Source organism: Pantherophis guttatus, chromosome 1 (genome assembly GCF_059756535.1).
Source record: "Pantherophis guttatus breed Tessera chromosome 1, ASM5975653v1, whole genome shotgun sequence".
In the NCBI taxonomy this organism is placed as follows: domain Eukaryota; kingdom Metazoa; phylum Chordata; class Lepidosauria; order Squamata; family Colubridae; genus Pantherophis; species Pantherophis guttatus.
Window position 1 is genome coordinate 128,835,277 of NC_142063.1, and position 16,586 is coordinate 128,851,862.

The following is a 16,586-nucleotide window of genomic DNA, read 5'->3' on the forward strand; positions in this document are numbered from 1 at the left end:
TCCTCCAAAGGAATAAGTCCGCAACTTGGATCTCTTCTTTGACAGCTAATGCTTAATGGCCTAGCTTGAGCTGGTGCAACTGTTGCAGCCCTACTTGGAGCAAGAACTAGTGACAGTAACTCATCATGCCCTAATTCCTACCAGAATAGACCACTGCAGTATATTGTACATCGGGTTACCTTTGAAGATTGTGAGAAACTGTAACTGGTGCAAGATGAAGCTAAGATAAAGTGGAGGATGAGAGCCATTTCAACCATGTTATTCCTCTCCTACATGTAGTGCATTGCTTATCAGAAGGTTTGCAGGACGTCATGGAGAAGAAGGCATTCTTTCTCTTGCCAAATATGCTCACCTATTCTATTTCTATTGAGTAGACAGTATGTCAATCATACAAGATACTACAGCAGCACATCCAGATATCACTTATTCATAAAAATGCTCATAGTTCTGCAAGAGAATTTGGAAAGCCTACTTGCTATAATCATATCCTCAAACTACATAGGGTACTAGAAGAAATCGGCTGGAGAGAAACCTCAGATAGAGGTAAACTCTTACAAGAACTTTCTGGTGTGCTTCAGTAAACAGATTTTAAACATTTTTTTAATCACTGCAAATGTCAATCAGAACCTTCTTCCTGAAATCCATAGAAACATGAAGCATCACTGAACAGAAACAAATGCTTGAAAATCTTCCAAAAGCAAAATACTAGATTTTTAAATCACAAAAAAATGAGTAATTACAAATCAGTAATATGTTTTTCTTAAAGCATACCAACAAAAAAGTCAAATTAAAGAGAATCCAAAATCAATATGAAAAACAAAACATAATAAAGGGTAGTTTTATTAAATATATTTGGCACAAACCTTTTGATACCTTCTCAAAACTCAATACAGTTAGCAAAAGACATACTAATACATTTATTTTATACAGCTTATGAAAGAAGGGTAAGAGAAGGAAGGCACTAGGAAGATCAAGTGCATGGAAAATATTGACTCCGAGTGCCTACTGATATTAAATTAAGGCACAACTACTCTAAAAGTCTACTATAAAAGTCTACATTTGTTGCTGCTTATTGTTTCTGGAATGTAAAAGTTTTATCAGTTTGGGGACTATATTCTACACTTCTCTGAAATGGAACAATGTGGTTGATTTACCTCAATGTACTAGATTTTCGTTTGAAATAATTATGTAATTACAATTAATCATTAATCTTTTAAAAAAGTTCATAGGTTACATGATAGGCTGAAAAAGTTATCTGCAAATATTATTTCATAATGGCCTTAGCAAAGCAGGTCTGATTTGAGGAAATAAACAGATTAAGTACTTTCTAGTATGTGTACTGTAAACTAGTTAAATCATGCTTGACAAAATGAGTACCATGATTTTTCAATGAAGATTCACAGTTAAGTGTTCATTCCATATTAATCTCTTAAATATCATTATGAAAAAAGCAGCCAAGGAGCATTAGAGCTTTCTGACAGCTGGGAATAAGAAATATAAAGCTAGCAAAAAAGATCTTCCTTTTTTGAACACATTGTAAAGATGACAATGCATCCTATACACCTCCTTTTCAAAGAAACCTAGACAAATGTACATTATACAAAATCAAGGCAAAGACATGTATAAGCAATCCATGTTCATATTGCAAATAAAGCCTATTTGATTTCATATTGGTGTTCTCAAGTATTCAAAAAGGGGACATTATTATATTAAAAAAACCAACTAACAATCAAATGCTTTAAGCTCAGAGATATTGAATAAAGGTCATATTAAACATGTTTATTGAGATCAGTGATAGTAGCTGTATGAGGTTTTGAGCTGGCAAACAGAAAACTTCTATAAGTAATTCCTACTGGTTTTAATTTCTGAGCTCAGAAACATCCCTGATATATAACAAATGAATATCCAAAGCTTGTGTTACAAAGTTTAGGGAGTTTTGTGGGATGGGATACATATCTGAGATGTGCAACGTATGATATTGTGGAATATTACCAATACTTGGGGGGGGGGGTGTTAGTTTTGTACCACTATATTTGGAAAACAAAGAACAAAATAATCTTCATCAGCATATGTTTACAATGTAAGTTACAGTGTTTACTATACTGTAACATAAAAAAGGGGGGCACTTGGAAATAATTTACAATAGTGTACAGATTCGTGGTATAGTTTGAATAGTTTGATTAATGTGATCAATGGAGCCAGCTTGGATCTTTCCTATAGCCTTATCTCAAAACAATTACAAAGTTCAGTTTGCTACTGCATGCAAAACAGGCCACAAGGTGGCCATCAAGAAACAGAGACCATTTCTTTGTGCCCTAGTTTCATAAACACACCAATTCCATGATATAGTAAATGAGGCAATTTAGCATCCATGTTCATGCATTTGTGCTTCAGTTCTCCAGCATTTCGCCAAGAAGGACAGAATTTCCTGTGTCACATCTTGCTGAAACATTCTTTTGCATTTGTCCAAACCTGAATTCCCTGGAATAACAAGAGACAGAAAAAGAAAAAAATACGCATTTGAATTAAGCATTCAAGTAGACAAGTGATTAACTTCCAGCAACATATCCATGTATCAATTTCTATTAAAACTATCAACTTTTTCTATGTCATGATGGAAGCATTCTTACAAATTCAACATGAACAGAATGTTCTACATCCACACGGAATAATACATAGATGCCAGAAGCCTACTATAAACAATACAACAAGGTCTCTCTTGAGGTTTTCATTAATTTATGTTAAAACCTCATATTTTAACATTTCATATTCTGGTTCTTTTTTTGAAATTCCTTCTCTGTCAGGCTTACCTTTTTGGCCATACTGATCTGCATCACAGCATAACTGATCAGCGCCTCCTTTAAATCATGGTTCTTTTGCTCCTTGAAGCGTTCAATATCAGCCCAAGCACTTTTCATAAAGTCTCTGAAATAAATTAGAACAAACAAGAAACACCTTAGCACAGAACCAGCCCCAAGTAAGTGGACTGATGACATGAGTTTATTCATACATTCAAACAAGAGTGTGATTCTCCAAATGCTTGCTATTTTCTTGTCTATTAATTGCAATTTCTTATGTATCCATTTCATGCAACATTACCATCACTCAATATCTCCATTTCTTCAGCCGTTTTATTTCCATTTTAGACTCTCCTGTTTCATTTCAGTTTTGCAATCAACATAACATATTGAAGCTATATAAATACATTTAAAACAAAATGAAATCATAACACATGCTTTTCTTATTGCTGGAGTTGTTTCATTAGTTTGTAGGAGTATTTTTGGCAAATTGTTGCTTGAAATCTTAATCTCTCAAAGAAATGTTTAATATAGATGGCTTGGAATGTATGCACTTAAAACTTTTTTAAAAAAACAAATGTACTAATAAAAGGTCCATATAAATATATGCAATAATATTACTAAACTAATATAACTTTAGATTTAATCATAATTATCAAGTGGGAAGGGGCAACATTAAGTAAATATGACAGAACAAAATGTTGCATTTAACCAGCAATGTCATAATTGCAAAGAATTGAGCAATAAGTCTCCAGGGACATATTGTTTGATATATCTCAAGTTTAACAGAACTAACATTTCACCTTAATTAAGGTAGAAAACTTGCTAACTATGGAAATAGTCCAGTAGGCTCAACCTTCATAGTTTATATTACAGCATGTACAAAATGTTTTGTATAGAGTTGTTTTGCCAATAATGGGATATTCATGAGCACCTGGAACATATACAGGGACACCCGTAAAACAATCACTTGTAGTATATACACATTGGCACAAGCAATGGTTACCGGCTCTCTAAGTTCTTCGCTTTAAGCTGTTCTTCTCCATCATGTATCTGTTCTTCTAGAATCTTTATTTTTGCTTCTCTTTGTTCAGGTGTCTCCTGGCCAAAAAGCTTGCTGGTCATTCCTTTCAAGGAGAACGTTCTTATCGTCTGAAAGAAGTGTAATAATCAGACAATTTCAAGAAGTGCTTGACTACCTTCTAGAAAAACAAGGCAGCCAAATTTTTGCATGGAAAATGTTTATATAGGCTATTGCTTTAAGAGCCTGATAGTACAGTGGACTAAAGCACTGTTATTAACATCTGCTGCTTGCAATTACTGCAAGTTCAAATCTCACCAGGCTCAAGGTTGACTCAGCCTTCCATCCTTTCAAAGGTAGGTAAAATGAGGACCCAGATTGTGGGGGCAATAAGATGACTTTGTATAAATATACAAAAATATGAAGGCTATTGCTTAACGCATTGTAAGCCGCCCTGAATCTCTGGAGAAGGGCGGCATATAAATTAAAGCAAAAAAAAAAAAAATTACTGAAGATAAAAGGCTTTTATTTTTATCCCAGGTAAAATTTCTGTCTGCAATACAATAGTCTCCCTTTTCCTCTTCCACTGAGTGTACAGCTTCAAGAAGGACACCCAAGGAGCAATGAAAAAGGGAGAGGAACAGAGGTGGGATTCAGCTGCTTCTGTCCGGTTCGGGCAAACCGGTAGTGGTGACTGCGGGAGGCTCTGCCCACCCGCCTGGATGTAATGTGCAAGCAAAGAGCATGCGCGGAAGGCCATGCGCATACGCTGAGGAGGTGCATGTGCGCTCACATTTGCAAACTGGTAGGGAAGGTAAGTGAATCCCACCTCTGGGAGGAACCCCCATCTAGCCAGCCATGTCATCAAATCAACTCTATCAATTAATGGATGACAGATACCACATCCAGATCAGCTTCACATCCAGTCCAAAAGGAAACAAGATTTGCCCAGTCCAGATTATTGAACTGAAAACAAAGCATTTAATTTCCTATTTTGTATTAGTGATTTAAAGCATGACTCAAATTATCTTCCAAATCATAAATAGATCAATCAAGAACATGCTGCACCTTATAAGTTCCATATCCATATTCCATGTTTGGATTGCTCAGTTCACCATGACATATTCTAGTTGCAGTGAACAGTACTGAAGTCAAAACCCCGGGAGAGACAAGGAAAAAGGCAGGGGTGGCGCAGAATATGATCATGAGCATTTTGTTTATAGAATATTTTAAACTGAATCAATCAAACACTGAATCTCTTTTAAAATGCCCATCAGATTCTTCCAAACCAACAGTAATGATTATTATAAAATGTACTGTTATTACGGAATAAAGAACATCATACTGTAATGTATAATTTAATTTTGAACTATGACATACTGTGTTTCCCCAAAAATACGACCTACCCCCAAAATAAGCCCTAGTGAAGGGGGTGGGCATGCCAACACAGGAGGCAGCCTGTCCCTTCCCTGGTCACCTTATGGCTGCTCAGCTCCTTAATCAGGGCCTGCAGATCAGCTGAGCCAGCGAGGGCCGGGAGCTGCTTCTCGTTCCTTTTCTCCGGGCGCAGCCTGTCCCTTTCAAGCGATCAAATGTCGCTTGAGAAAAGGATGCACATCCCAGGATTGCAACACTGAAGTCTCGGAATGGAGCCTTTTTTGTGAAATGGGGAGGGAGATTTTCCTACCTGTCACCCTTTCCTCAAGCTCAGCACAGACTGGGGAAAGGATGACAGGTAGAAAAATCCCCCTCCCCATTTTCCTGTTTGCAAAAAAGCTCCATTCCGAGACTTCAGCGTATCCCAGGACCCTGCAAGACTTGTTGTAGCGTTGCGCGTGCAAGCAGTGGCATCGCCATGAGGTTCGTCACATCGGCACAGCATCTTGGAAAAGGACCCTGTAAGGATTGATGTATCATTGGGCGTGTGAGTGGCAGCACTGCCGTGAGCTTCATCACACTGGTGCAATTGGCGTCCTGCTGCGAGCGACTACGCTGGTATGTTGAACCTTGCGGCAGCCGCTCGCAGGACGCCAGTTGCACCAGTGTGATGAAGCTCGCGGCAGTGCTGCCATTCATGAGTGCAATACCACAAGCCTTGCAGGGTCCTGGTCCAAGAGGCTGCACCGGTATGACAAACCTCACAGCGGTGCCACCCCTCCTGTGTGTGGCTCGCTTGAGTTGTGAACAGCCCGGGGATTTGGGTGCCTTTACAGGGCCAGGATGCCTGCAGGATCCCTGGCTTTCGAGTCCAGCGAGGTCTAGCGTTTGGGCTCCGGTGCGCTCTTCTCCCAGGCAGTGGTGGTGTGTCCACAGCGCATCCGGCTCACTGAGTCTGGCCTGCTGATCTCAGCCGGTGGTGGCTCTGACCTGATCCTGGCCAATGCTCGGGGGGGGGGGTGTCGAACCCAGCTGGCTTCATGTGGGAGATGAGGTCCTGCAAGGCAGGGGAGGGTCAATTCCCTTACCCAGTTGCCCTCCGCTGTGTCTCATCAAGTGTGTGTGTGTGTGTGTGTGTGTGTGAGAGAGAGAGAGAGAGAGGGGGGGGGAAATGGTGGAGAGGAAACCCTTTCAAACAGCCTTGCCTGCAATTCTTGTTACTCCCCTCCATCATCTCTCTCTCTCTCAACACACACACAGACATTTGATTGCTTGAAAGGGACAGGTTGTGGTGTGCTTCTACCATAAGCACACGCTACCCACAATCTTCCAGAATTGTCTTTTTCTCAAGCAGCAGCAGCCTGAGAGAGGCGGGAGGGGAGGAGCAGATTCTGACAGGCCGCATGGCTTTCTGCCTCATTGGCCCTTGCTGGCTCAGCTGATCTGCGGGCTGCAGTTAAGGGGCCCAGCTGCCTTGAGGAGACCACGCTCCCCGCCTCTTGCACCTCAAAAAAAATAAGACCGTTCCGAAAATAAGCCCAAATGCTTATTTTCAGGCCTAAAAGAAAATAAGATCCAGTCTTATTTTCGGGGAAACATGGTATATGGAACTTATTTTTATTGCCAACATTTAGTAGTGGAATTAATTTTTTTTATTTGTCCTTTTCAACCATCAAAAATGTTGATAAATTTCTAGCCAATTATCTTCCTTCCCTTCTGTCCTATTCAAAGACCATTCTCATCAGTATGTAAAGTCTATGTTGCCTTTATGCATGTGTTTACCAACACGGCATATATTACATGATGATGTATATCATATTATTATACAGTTGAACACATGTATGACATTATTTAGAAGAGCTGTATCACGTGAACTATACAGCACATTTTTTATCCAAATTCATTCGGTGTCTTCCAAGTTCCTGAACATACAAGACTGTTCTATGATCTCATAAAATATCTGAAAAGATTCTGTAACAAGATTACAAAAATCCTGCATCTTGTTCAACAGCATATTAAACACTGTTCCAGTCAAGAAATACACTTGTATTGATGAACAGCATTAGTTACTGTGAAATGAACTATAGAAGTATACAACATGCATATACTTCTTCGTATAATTGCTGATAGATTTATAAAACACACATACATACAAACATACAGAGAAAGAGAACTTCATGAGCCTCTTATCAGTAAGCTATATATTAATGCCATGTTTGTTAAGAATATGACTCTCCCTAATTTTAAACTTTGGAAAACAAAGTGGGTGGATGGAGGGATGGACAGATAGAGCCAAACTTACACCTGTTGCCAATTCCTCACACTGCTGTTTCTTCGACAGGAGATCCTGAGCAACCATTTCAAACTCATACTGCAGAAGTTCATGTTTCTTGCAAACTGTCCTGAAAATAGCCATTAAAAATTATAAATGAAACATTTTGCTCATCAGTCCAAATCTATGTACATTCAGAAGCAGTAAGAATGAATCTCATAGTCCGTATATCGAGCACTTAAAGTATGATTTGAGGATTACTGGGGGTCTCCCAAGACCCTGACAGGGGTCCAGAAAATCAAAATTTGCCAATTATTGAAGATACTTGTAAACATTTAAAACAATGTCACTTTTCTTATTACTTTATTTGTTGAAAAATAGTTTTTTATGAAAAAAACATTTTATTTATGTTAATATCTACTGGATTTAATACTGTTATTTTTATGTGATTCAGTAAAGAAATATTCTTTGAAAGCATATTTTAATTTTAAATGTGATAAATATCAATAAATATAACCCATACAAACAAATGCTTCATAATTTTTAAAAGGGGCCCTGAAAGCAAAAAGTTTAGGAATTGCTGATCTAAGCCATGTGAAAGGGAACCGTCTGCAATAGAGAACTTCTTCTATAGAGGTTCTTATTTAATAGATAATCCTAGAAAATTAAAGTCCTTAATCACATAAGTGCCCAGAGAAAGAAATGAGACCCTCTCAACACAAAGAGCTACATTATTTTTAATAATAAGATTTTAAATATGTTTCATTCCAAACAAACTTTTATCATCCCATTTGAGAGCTATTCTCCCAATGTTAGATTAAGCAAAAAAAAAACCCATGCATTTCCACATTTAATAGAATATTCTGCAGAGACAGCATCATAGCAGAGGTATTCAGCAGGTTCTGACCAGTTCTGGAGAACCAGTAGCGGAAATTTTGAGGAGTTTGGAGAACCGGTAAATACCACCTCTGACTGGCCCCGCCCCCATCTATTCTCTGCCTCCTGAGTCCCAGCTGATCGGGAGGAAATGGTGATTTTGCAGTAACCTTCCCCTGGAGTGGGGAGAGCATGGAGATTTTACAGTATCCTTCTCCTGCCATGCCCACCAAGCCATGCCCGCCATGACATGCCACGCCCACCAAGCCCCGCCCACAGAACCAGTAATAAAAAAAAACTGAATCCCACCACTGCATCATAGGTATGCAAAAATAACACATTTCAACACAGAAGTCACCAAAAATAGTCAGAAATCTTAGGATCAAAACTATCGTTTTACTCAAACTATAAGCCTAAATCAAGCTTCTAAAGAAAGCACAATTTTCACCCCATTTTGCATGTTAGTTTAAACCCAAAACGAATCTTCACAGCCTGTATATTCTGGAGTCATTTCTGGCTAGGCCTGTTTCAGCAGAAGTAAAACATGGGCCCTCATCAATTGTTCCAGTTACAGAAGAAGCAAAACCCAAAGCAATTGTACACTTACTTTAAGCTGTGAATAAGACAGGCCCTTTCTCCATGTCTTCCACATGATCTGCCTACCAGCCCGCCCATATTTGGTCTTCCAATAATCTCCATTCTATCTCCAAGTATTGGATATCCTGCCCACCTCATTTATCCCTCATCTTCTGAACACCTTACATTCTTCCCCTGCTTTCCTAAAGCCACTTTGACTGCTTCATTGGATGAATCATTCCTGACTGTCTTATAGCCTGATCTTGATTTTAAGGCTGTTTTGCCACAGGTATCTACCCACAAGTTTGGTCAGTAGTTCAACCTGCTTTAAATATTTGGACAAATGCTGAGACACAGCTGTCGGAAAGGCGAAATATTTACTGAATCCCAGGTCCTTAAAATTCACTAATCACTTTGTAACACACCTGCAAACCATTACTTGTAATTCCAGCCAGTTGTAAATAATTACTTTTTTCACAAAGCACAAATCTCTTCAAAATAATGGTAGAATGAGCATAATTTGAGCCTGTCACCGGCAACCTCAGTATAAAATCTCAGGATAGGTTCTTTTTATTTCTTTGCTTAGTTCATTTATTACAGGAGTCAGCATAATTCCCACGCTATGCAAAGATCAAGAAGCAAGGCTATCTGATAGCAACTTATTTCAAGGCTAATATGCAGAGCAAATTCTTCTTGCATGCCCATTCTGATCATTCACTTTTATCAACTGTTTACCAAATGAGTTAACTGCAATGCTTTAAACTTTATCAGGAAAATTACAGCAGATGTATTAATATGCTTACCGAAGAGCTTCTGCGTAAAAGAGGTATTCTTTCAGCTGATCTGCATAATGTTCTTCTTCCTCTAGTATATCATCAATAGAAGCTGCATACCTGGGCAGGGGAAAAAAAGAATACCAGAAAAACAAACTCACATTCCACAAACTTGATCAATGTTGCAGGGATATTTATTTAAAAATATTTTCATTAAGGCCTAATTAAAATGACTTGGTACAAACATATTTTCTTTAAAGACAGAACCAAAACTCATATAAAAGATTCAGTGTCCCATTTTTGAAAACCTTCCAATAAATAATTACTACAGTAAAATATAAATTCTGTAGTGGCAAAAATTTCCTGCTTAAAAAATAAGTTTTATTCTAATAGAGGAAAATATTCAAGAAGACTGGTTACAGGATTGGCAGCTAAACCATAAATAAAAACAGAACTAAGACAATTTATATTTATTTATTCCACATAGCCATGATCAAAGAGAGCATACATAGTGATCAAATATTATAATATTTAAAATATATATTTTAAACATTATAGTGTGGGCAGGAAGAGGATTGCATCTTGCCAATTAGAAATAGTGTTTCAATTTATTGCTAGTTGTGGTTTGTTTCATTATTTCTTCGTTGTCTTCTAGGATCATCCTAGCTCTGACTGAAACAATATATAATACAAAGCCTATCTTCATTTATTGTTATTTTGATGCAACAATGGTAGGATGATTTCAGAAGACCCATAATTTCCTAATGGAAAACGGTACCATGTTTCCCCAAAAACAAGACCCGGTCTTATTTTCTTTTGGGTCCCAAAATAAGCACCAGGTCTTATTTGGGGGGATGTCTTACCCGCTTACCTTAGGACCACCACAGCCAGGCTCCCCATGGCCCAACACCTGTCGCACCACTGCCTGACTTCTGTGGCCGCTCACGGCCAATGCTGTGTGGCCCATCATACCAGTACCGCTGCTTGCGGCAGGAGGCTATGTGGCGCATTGCACCATTGTGTGCGTTAGCAGCAGCACTGGCGCAATGTGCCATGCGGCATCTTGCTGCGAGTGATGGCACTGGTGTGATGAACCACATGGCCTTCTGCTGCGAGCAGCTGCAACCGGCACCATGCGGCCTCCTGCCTCAGGTGGCTGCAAGCAGCCGCAGAAGTCAGATAGCACTGTGACAGGTGTCAGGGCATAGGAGGCCTGGTTGCAGCAGTCCTAAGGTAAATGGGTGTGGGGTGCACGGGGCAGCTCCACCCCTCCCACCCCTGCCCTAGCTTGATTTTTATGCATGTACCTTGCCCCACTTTGTACAACCAGGTGGTGGGTGGGGCTTAACTAGGGCTTATTTTTGGGGTAGGGCTTATATTAGGCACAGGTGTGAAAACTGGCTAGGGCTTGTTTTCGGGTTAGGTCATATTTTCGGGGAAACACAGTATTTTGCAGAAGAATTACCATTAATGTTGACAATGCTATGGGATTATTTTCCTCAGTGACCAATCAGGAAAAGCAAGCCCCTGGGCATTTAAAAAAAATAATCCTGCAATATAGGCCAATAATACAGAGTCTAGAAATGTAGCAACTGCCAAGTGAGCCCTATGTTCCGCTCAGAGTTTTCTGAAAAAAATTGGCTCCTCTTAATGCCATAGTAGTCTATATACTCCCCAAATTAAAATATCAAATATGATGAATATTTAAAAAACAAATTTGTAGTTTCATAGCATCTGTAAAATAAGAGCAAAGCTACTGCTATCAAATAAATGGAAAAAAATCAGGTCTGCATTACATTATGTTTTATTCTACAACTTTCTGGCATAGAAATTTAAAGGAAACCTTGGAACAGCACCAGCCTCTTCTATAGTTTCAAAATAATAATAATAAAAAGAAATCCCTTTAAGTCACCAGGGACTCTTTGGGCTACTTAATGCAACAGATTTTAAAACAGCCCCAACCTAAGAGTCCATCAAATATAGCACAGCTCACACTGCTACTCCACCCCCCCACCAAACCCCCCCCTTAATGTGCTCATCTGGCTTCCATCAACTCTAATGCAGCCAATACTTACACATCCATGTGATGACCAGCACTCTGAAGCCCATCCCCCATCTCTTTCTCTATTGCACTCCATTCGCTAAAAGAAAAAGAGTTAAATAAGACACAGCATTGCACATTCTATTTGCTGTTGTTGGCAAAACCGACCTATTGCGTGTTATGTAAAATACAAAAAAAATGTTTTACAATATCTTTTAAGATCACTAAAACAGAACAAAAAATTGCTTTGGATTTGTTTGCAGTATATAATCTAATTTGATAATAACTTAAAATTCTAAAATGAAATAGGTACATCTCCATGTTATTAGACAAGGGAAATTTGTAAATTATCAAAGCTGCTTCCAAGCTAGGATAGTAAATAATAAAGGATGCTGTGAGCAATACATCAGCAACATCTAAAAGGCCACAATTATTGGCCTAGAAAATTACATTTACCATGGCAAGAGACCACCCAGTCAGAAAGTCAAATTTCTATCACACTGAAGAATTATGAATATTGCATACTATCTTGGCATTTAAACTATACGCAACTAAAGACACAACTAAAAACAACATATCTGCACTATTATATTAGTCTCATTTGTTTTTTTTTAAAGAATTAAATAGTTTATGTCCAGAAATAATATTCTGCTATGTCCCCCTTTCTGGCAGAGATATGGTATAAACCACTTCATATGTAAAACAATGCAGGATGCAATAAAATAGCTTTACATACAGCTGTCATAGATTCAAGTTTATAAATGTTTTAAAATGAACTAATACAGCAAGCTTTATTCTGACCCACACAGATTTTAAACAAGATTAAACATAGGTCACTTAATAGCTTCTTCTTGCTACTTTTACAGGGTGGTTGAAGGCAAGAAGAGCAATGAAACTTTTTTAAAAAATTAATAATTTATTGATTAAAGCATTTTTAAAAATAGATTAGCTATATAACAGGAAAAAGATGGGAAAAGATAAAGTGAATAAAGAACAAAATAAAGGATTTACAAGAATCATAAAATTTATTTCACTCATTAATTAAATGTACAGAACTGGGTTAATAACTACTGTGTTTCCCCGAAAATAAGACCCTGTCTTATATTTTTTTGAACCCTGAAATAAGCCCTTGGCCTTACTGCCATGCACTCAAAAGCCCGATTGGGCTTATTATCAGGGGATGTCTTATTTTGGGGAAAACAGGGTAAAAGTAAGTAATCTCTATAGAAGTTTAAACATTAATGATGTCGCCGATGTTTGTCATGGTTTCAAAAATAAATGCCCATTTTTCTTTTGACAGTTTTTCTCTTTTTTTTTTTTTTTTTTGTTTCCCTTTCCTTTACATGATTAAGAAAAGGGAATCTCAAATACACAGATGCAGCTGGGCTGGGGCCCTTTATAAGCAGACAAATAGCAATTCTTAACTTTTCCCCCCCTTTTGGTGAGTAACTGCATTTCATACTCTTAGTAACAAACTGCCAACACAGCAAATGGTCTCAAATACTGCTTTTCAGCAATTTCTACTGGCAGGAAAACAAATCCCAATTTAAGTTATATTTTGTTTTAAATGAAAATAGCAGGCATAGAGAGAGGGAGGCTATTCATGTTCCAATTAAGCCTCCCACCCAAAATACCCTACACAAAATGGTTATCTTTGGTATACAGCCCAGGATGCAAAACTCTCTAACCTAAGAAGCCGATTTGGGCCTACGCTTACTGGCCCATCTGATCTCTACCAATGGCCCCGCCACGAGAAACCATTAAGAGGCTGAAGCTTTTTCTCCAGGGAAACCATTCAGGCAAGGCAGAAGCCAAACTGGCCCCATTCCATCAGTCAGTGAAAGTACAAGCTTTCCAATACTGGATGTCCTTATTTCTGATACACAATTATGGTCCATACTGTAGTTAGAAAACACTAGGGATGTGGCAAGGAATAATATTTTCTTATCTGTTCCTAACTACTCCCTCATTTCATATCCTCTTAATGGCTCATCTATTGCTTTCAAATTTTGGCTTTTTATCGCTTCAATCATTTTGAATGCTCACATAAAATTAAAAAGTTGGGGATAAATCTTCAAAATATAAAGGGATGATTTTACAAATAAAGTGTTCTCTCATCTTACCTGAACACTCTCCCGTAATTCCCGTGGACTTTATATACACCATATAAACGATCTGCCACTCTCTAAAAATGTAGAAACTGTATTTAATTAAAAATATTTCTCCCATGCCAGAAAAATATTTTTAAAAACATTCAAGATTTTTGAAATTACTGTCTGTTTAGTTAGCTTAGTATTGTAGAAAACAAAAATGACTATGTTTACACTGATGCTAAAACTTGCTTTTTCCAAAACAAAGCCTTTATTGTGGAACAAACTGTTGTTGGAATCAGACTCCCTTATTAGTGTTGAGCAGAAATCACTAAACAGTTTAAACATACTGTTTAAAATTGGTATATTGCCACCTGTATAATTTTATGTGGACACAGAGAATAAGCTGCCCAGTACCATTTGAGAATATGAATTTGTACAAGAAACAATTGAATTTACAAAAGGATAAATAAAATGATAAGGAATTGAAGTAGACTTCCTAGTCTCTTTTCCCTTTTAAACACTACTCAAGCACATTGAACACACCATTATCTTCACTCCACGTTTTGGTTCACCAGAATATCTACCAGATATTATACCATGGACACTAACTAAAGTATCAGAACATTTATAAAATGACTTCTTCAGTTTTTTTAAAATATACCCATAACCATATACCCCATAGCCTCAGATTGGGAGAGAGTAGATTTGAGATATAATTTGCAGACTGATTTTTCAGAAACATATCAGTTCTGAGTAGTTTTTTCTTCTTCTTCTAATATTATGTTGAGTGCTAATTTTGGCGACAAAAAAAGCCAGTTATAAAGTCTGGCTTGCTTTCGAGATAAATGGAGTGTTCTATTAATAAATAATTAAATAAATAAATAAATAATTATTAACCTGAAGACAGTGATAGGTTACATACAGAGAAAACAGATTAGAAATGTGTATGTTTAGATTCATGATACCAAGTGCAACTATTAAACCCAGAACTAGCCTTAAGGCACAGAAGCAATTCATTCCACTTCCTAGACATGAAACCATCCACATACACTGCTAATTGAAGAGCTTAAACACAAAGAGTCCAAACATAACTTCTTTTTTCACAGCTTCCCAGAAACATCTCATATTGACTACATATGTCCCTATCATTTTAAATTATCCATATAATTTCTTGTATGCAGAGAAAGGGCTTATTTGATTCAATCTGTTTCACACAAAGAAACAAATGATCCCGTGTGTTGCACATTAGGACATGCTGACTTACATTATTTTCATCAGAATCCAAAGATGAAAACACTTACAGCTCTGACTCTTAGAAGATGCGATATGACAGACTGCAGCTCATCACTATAGTGTTTAAGTTCTGTAAATCTCCTAGAAATACAACATGGTGCAAATACATTATTAGCAATAGGGAACACAAACTTCTCTTCAAAGCAAGACAAAAATCCTGAATAAAAGTCTGATATCTCAGAGAAAAACCCTACTTAACCCCTGGAACATATAGACATATAGACAAATCCCACTCAACCCCATAGAAGATATAGGAAAGCAGGTAGGTACAACAAAAATAATGTAAATCTTGACCCATACACAGGTTCTGACAGGTTCTGGAGAACTGGTAGTGGAAATTTTGAGTACTTCGGAGAACCGGCAAATACCACCTTTAGCTGGCCCCAGACTGGGGTGGGAATAGTGATTTTGCAATATCCTTCCCCTGCCACACCCACCTGTTGTGGTCCGCCAGCAGCCTGCGGAGTTGGCAGCGAAGTCGGACAGCGATGAGGTTGAGGAAGAACATGGGCCAGTTCTGGAGGCTGGGGAAGGCCCGGATGAGGGCTCTGCATCAGAGGCAGAGATGGGGCCAGGGCCAACGGGGAATGAGGTGTGGCCTCCAGAGCCTGATAGGAATGAGGCAGAGGAACAGGAGGAGCCTGTTCCTAAAGCACGCATAAGAAGAGCTGCCAGAAGGCAAGAGCAGCTAAAGCAAAGAGGACAACTCGGGAGTAGGGCCAAGAGATGATTGGCCCATCCCATAAGGCGTAAAACAGACCAGCAATGGCATTTGGGCTTTGCCGGAAAATGATGTTGGTAGCTTCGTCTTCTTCTTCGTCTACGTCTTGTATTTATTTTTGTATCTGTGGCTTCTGAACGTTTGCCAAGAAAGGCCTTTGGCCTAATTGGACAAGGTTTGTGATAGGACTGAGGAATTTGTGCTGGGAGGAATTTGCTTTAATTTAGTTGAATGACGCTGGGAATGAAGTAATTCTCAGCTGTTTGAATAAAGTTTGTTTGTTTTTTCACGGACTGATTTTCCTACTATTTACTTGGGCCTGGGTCACAACACCACCAAACCATGCCCACTAAGCCACACCACGCCCACCAAGCCACGCCCACAGAACCAGTAGTAAAAAAATTTGAATTCCACCACTGCCCATACATCCTATTCCCAAAAGCCCATATGAACAAAAAAATTTGTTGGAAAATAGAGTTTAGGAAACACAACAAAACTGGTCCATACAAAATAAAGAGACAATATCCACATAGTTAAGAGGGACATGTACTTGTTTGGGTGGGCCAGTTATCAGTGTTCAAAGAAAACCTGTGGCTGTGAAGAGTGTGGGGGGGAATCATAATTCTATCTCCAGGTTATGTTCTAGAAACAAGGGATAATGTTTATTACATACTTCGGGTGGTATTTCAAATTGGGCTTCGTTATATTTTAATGAGACAACTACCTCAGGCAATTTCAGCATCAA

At 38.3% G+C, this 16,586-nt stretch overlaps 1 protein-coding gene across 1 annotated transcript in view; it reads right to left on the reverse strand.

Annotated features, from left to right (window-relative positions):
• Positions 1 to 810: 810 nt before the first annotated feature.
• SNX4 (sorting nexin 4) overlaps positions 811 to 16,586 on the reverse strand; it is a 29,036-nt gene continuing 13,260 nt past the window's right edge. Inside the window, exons 7-14 of the mRNA XM_034423196.3 lie at positions 15,129 to 15,201; positions 13,858 to 13,919; positions 11,769 to 11,834; positions 9,724 to 9,813; positions 7,499 to 7,598; positions 3,805 to 3,950; positions 2,811 to 2,925; positions 811 to 2,481 (exon numbers count right to left, since the gene is read on the reverse strand). Coding sequence (XP_034279087.2) covers positions 2,434 to 2,481; positions 2,811 to 2,925; positions 3,805 to 3,950; positions 7,499 to 7,598; positions 9,724 to 9,813; positions 11,769 to 11,834; positions 13,858 to 13,919; positions 15,129 to 15,201 — 700 coding nt within the window. The 3' untranslated portion in view covers positions 811 to 2,433. The remainder of the gene's footprint in view (positions 2,482 to 2,810; positions 2,926 to 3,804; positions 3,951 to 7,498; positions 7,599 to 9,723; positions 9,814 to 11,768; positions 11,835 to 13,857; positions 13,920 to 15,128; positions 15,202 to 16,586) is intronic.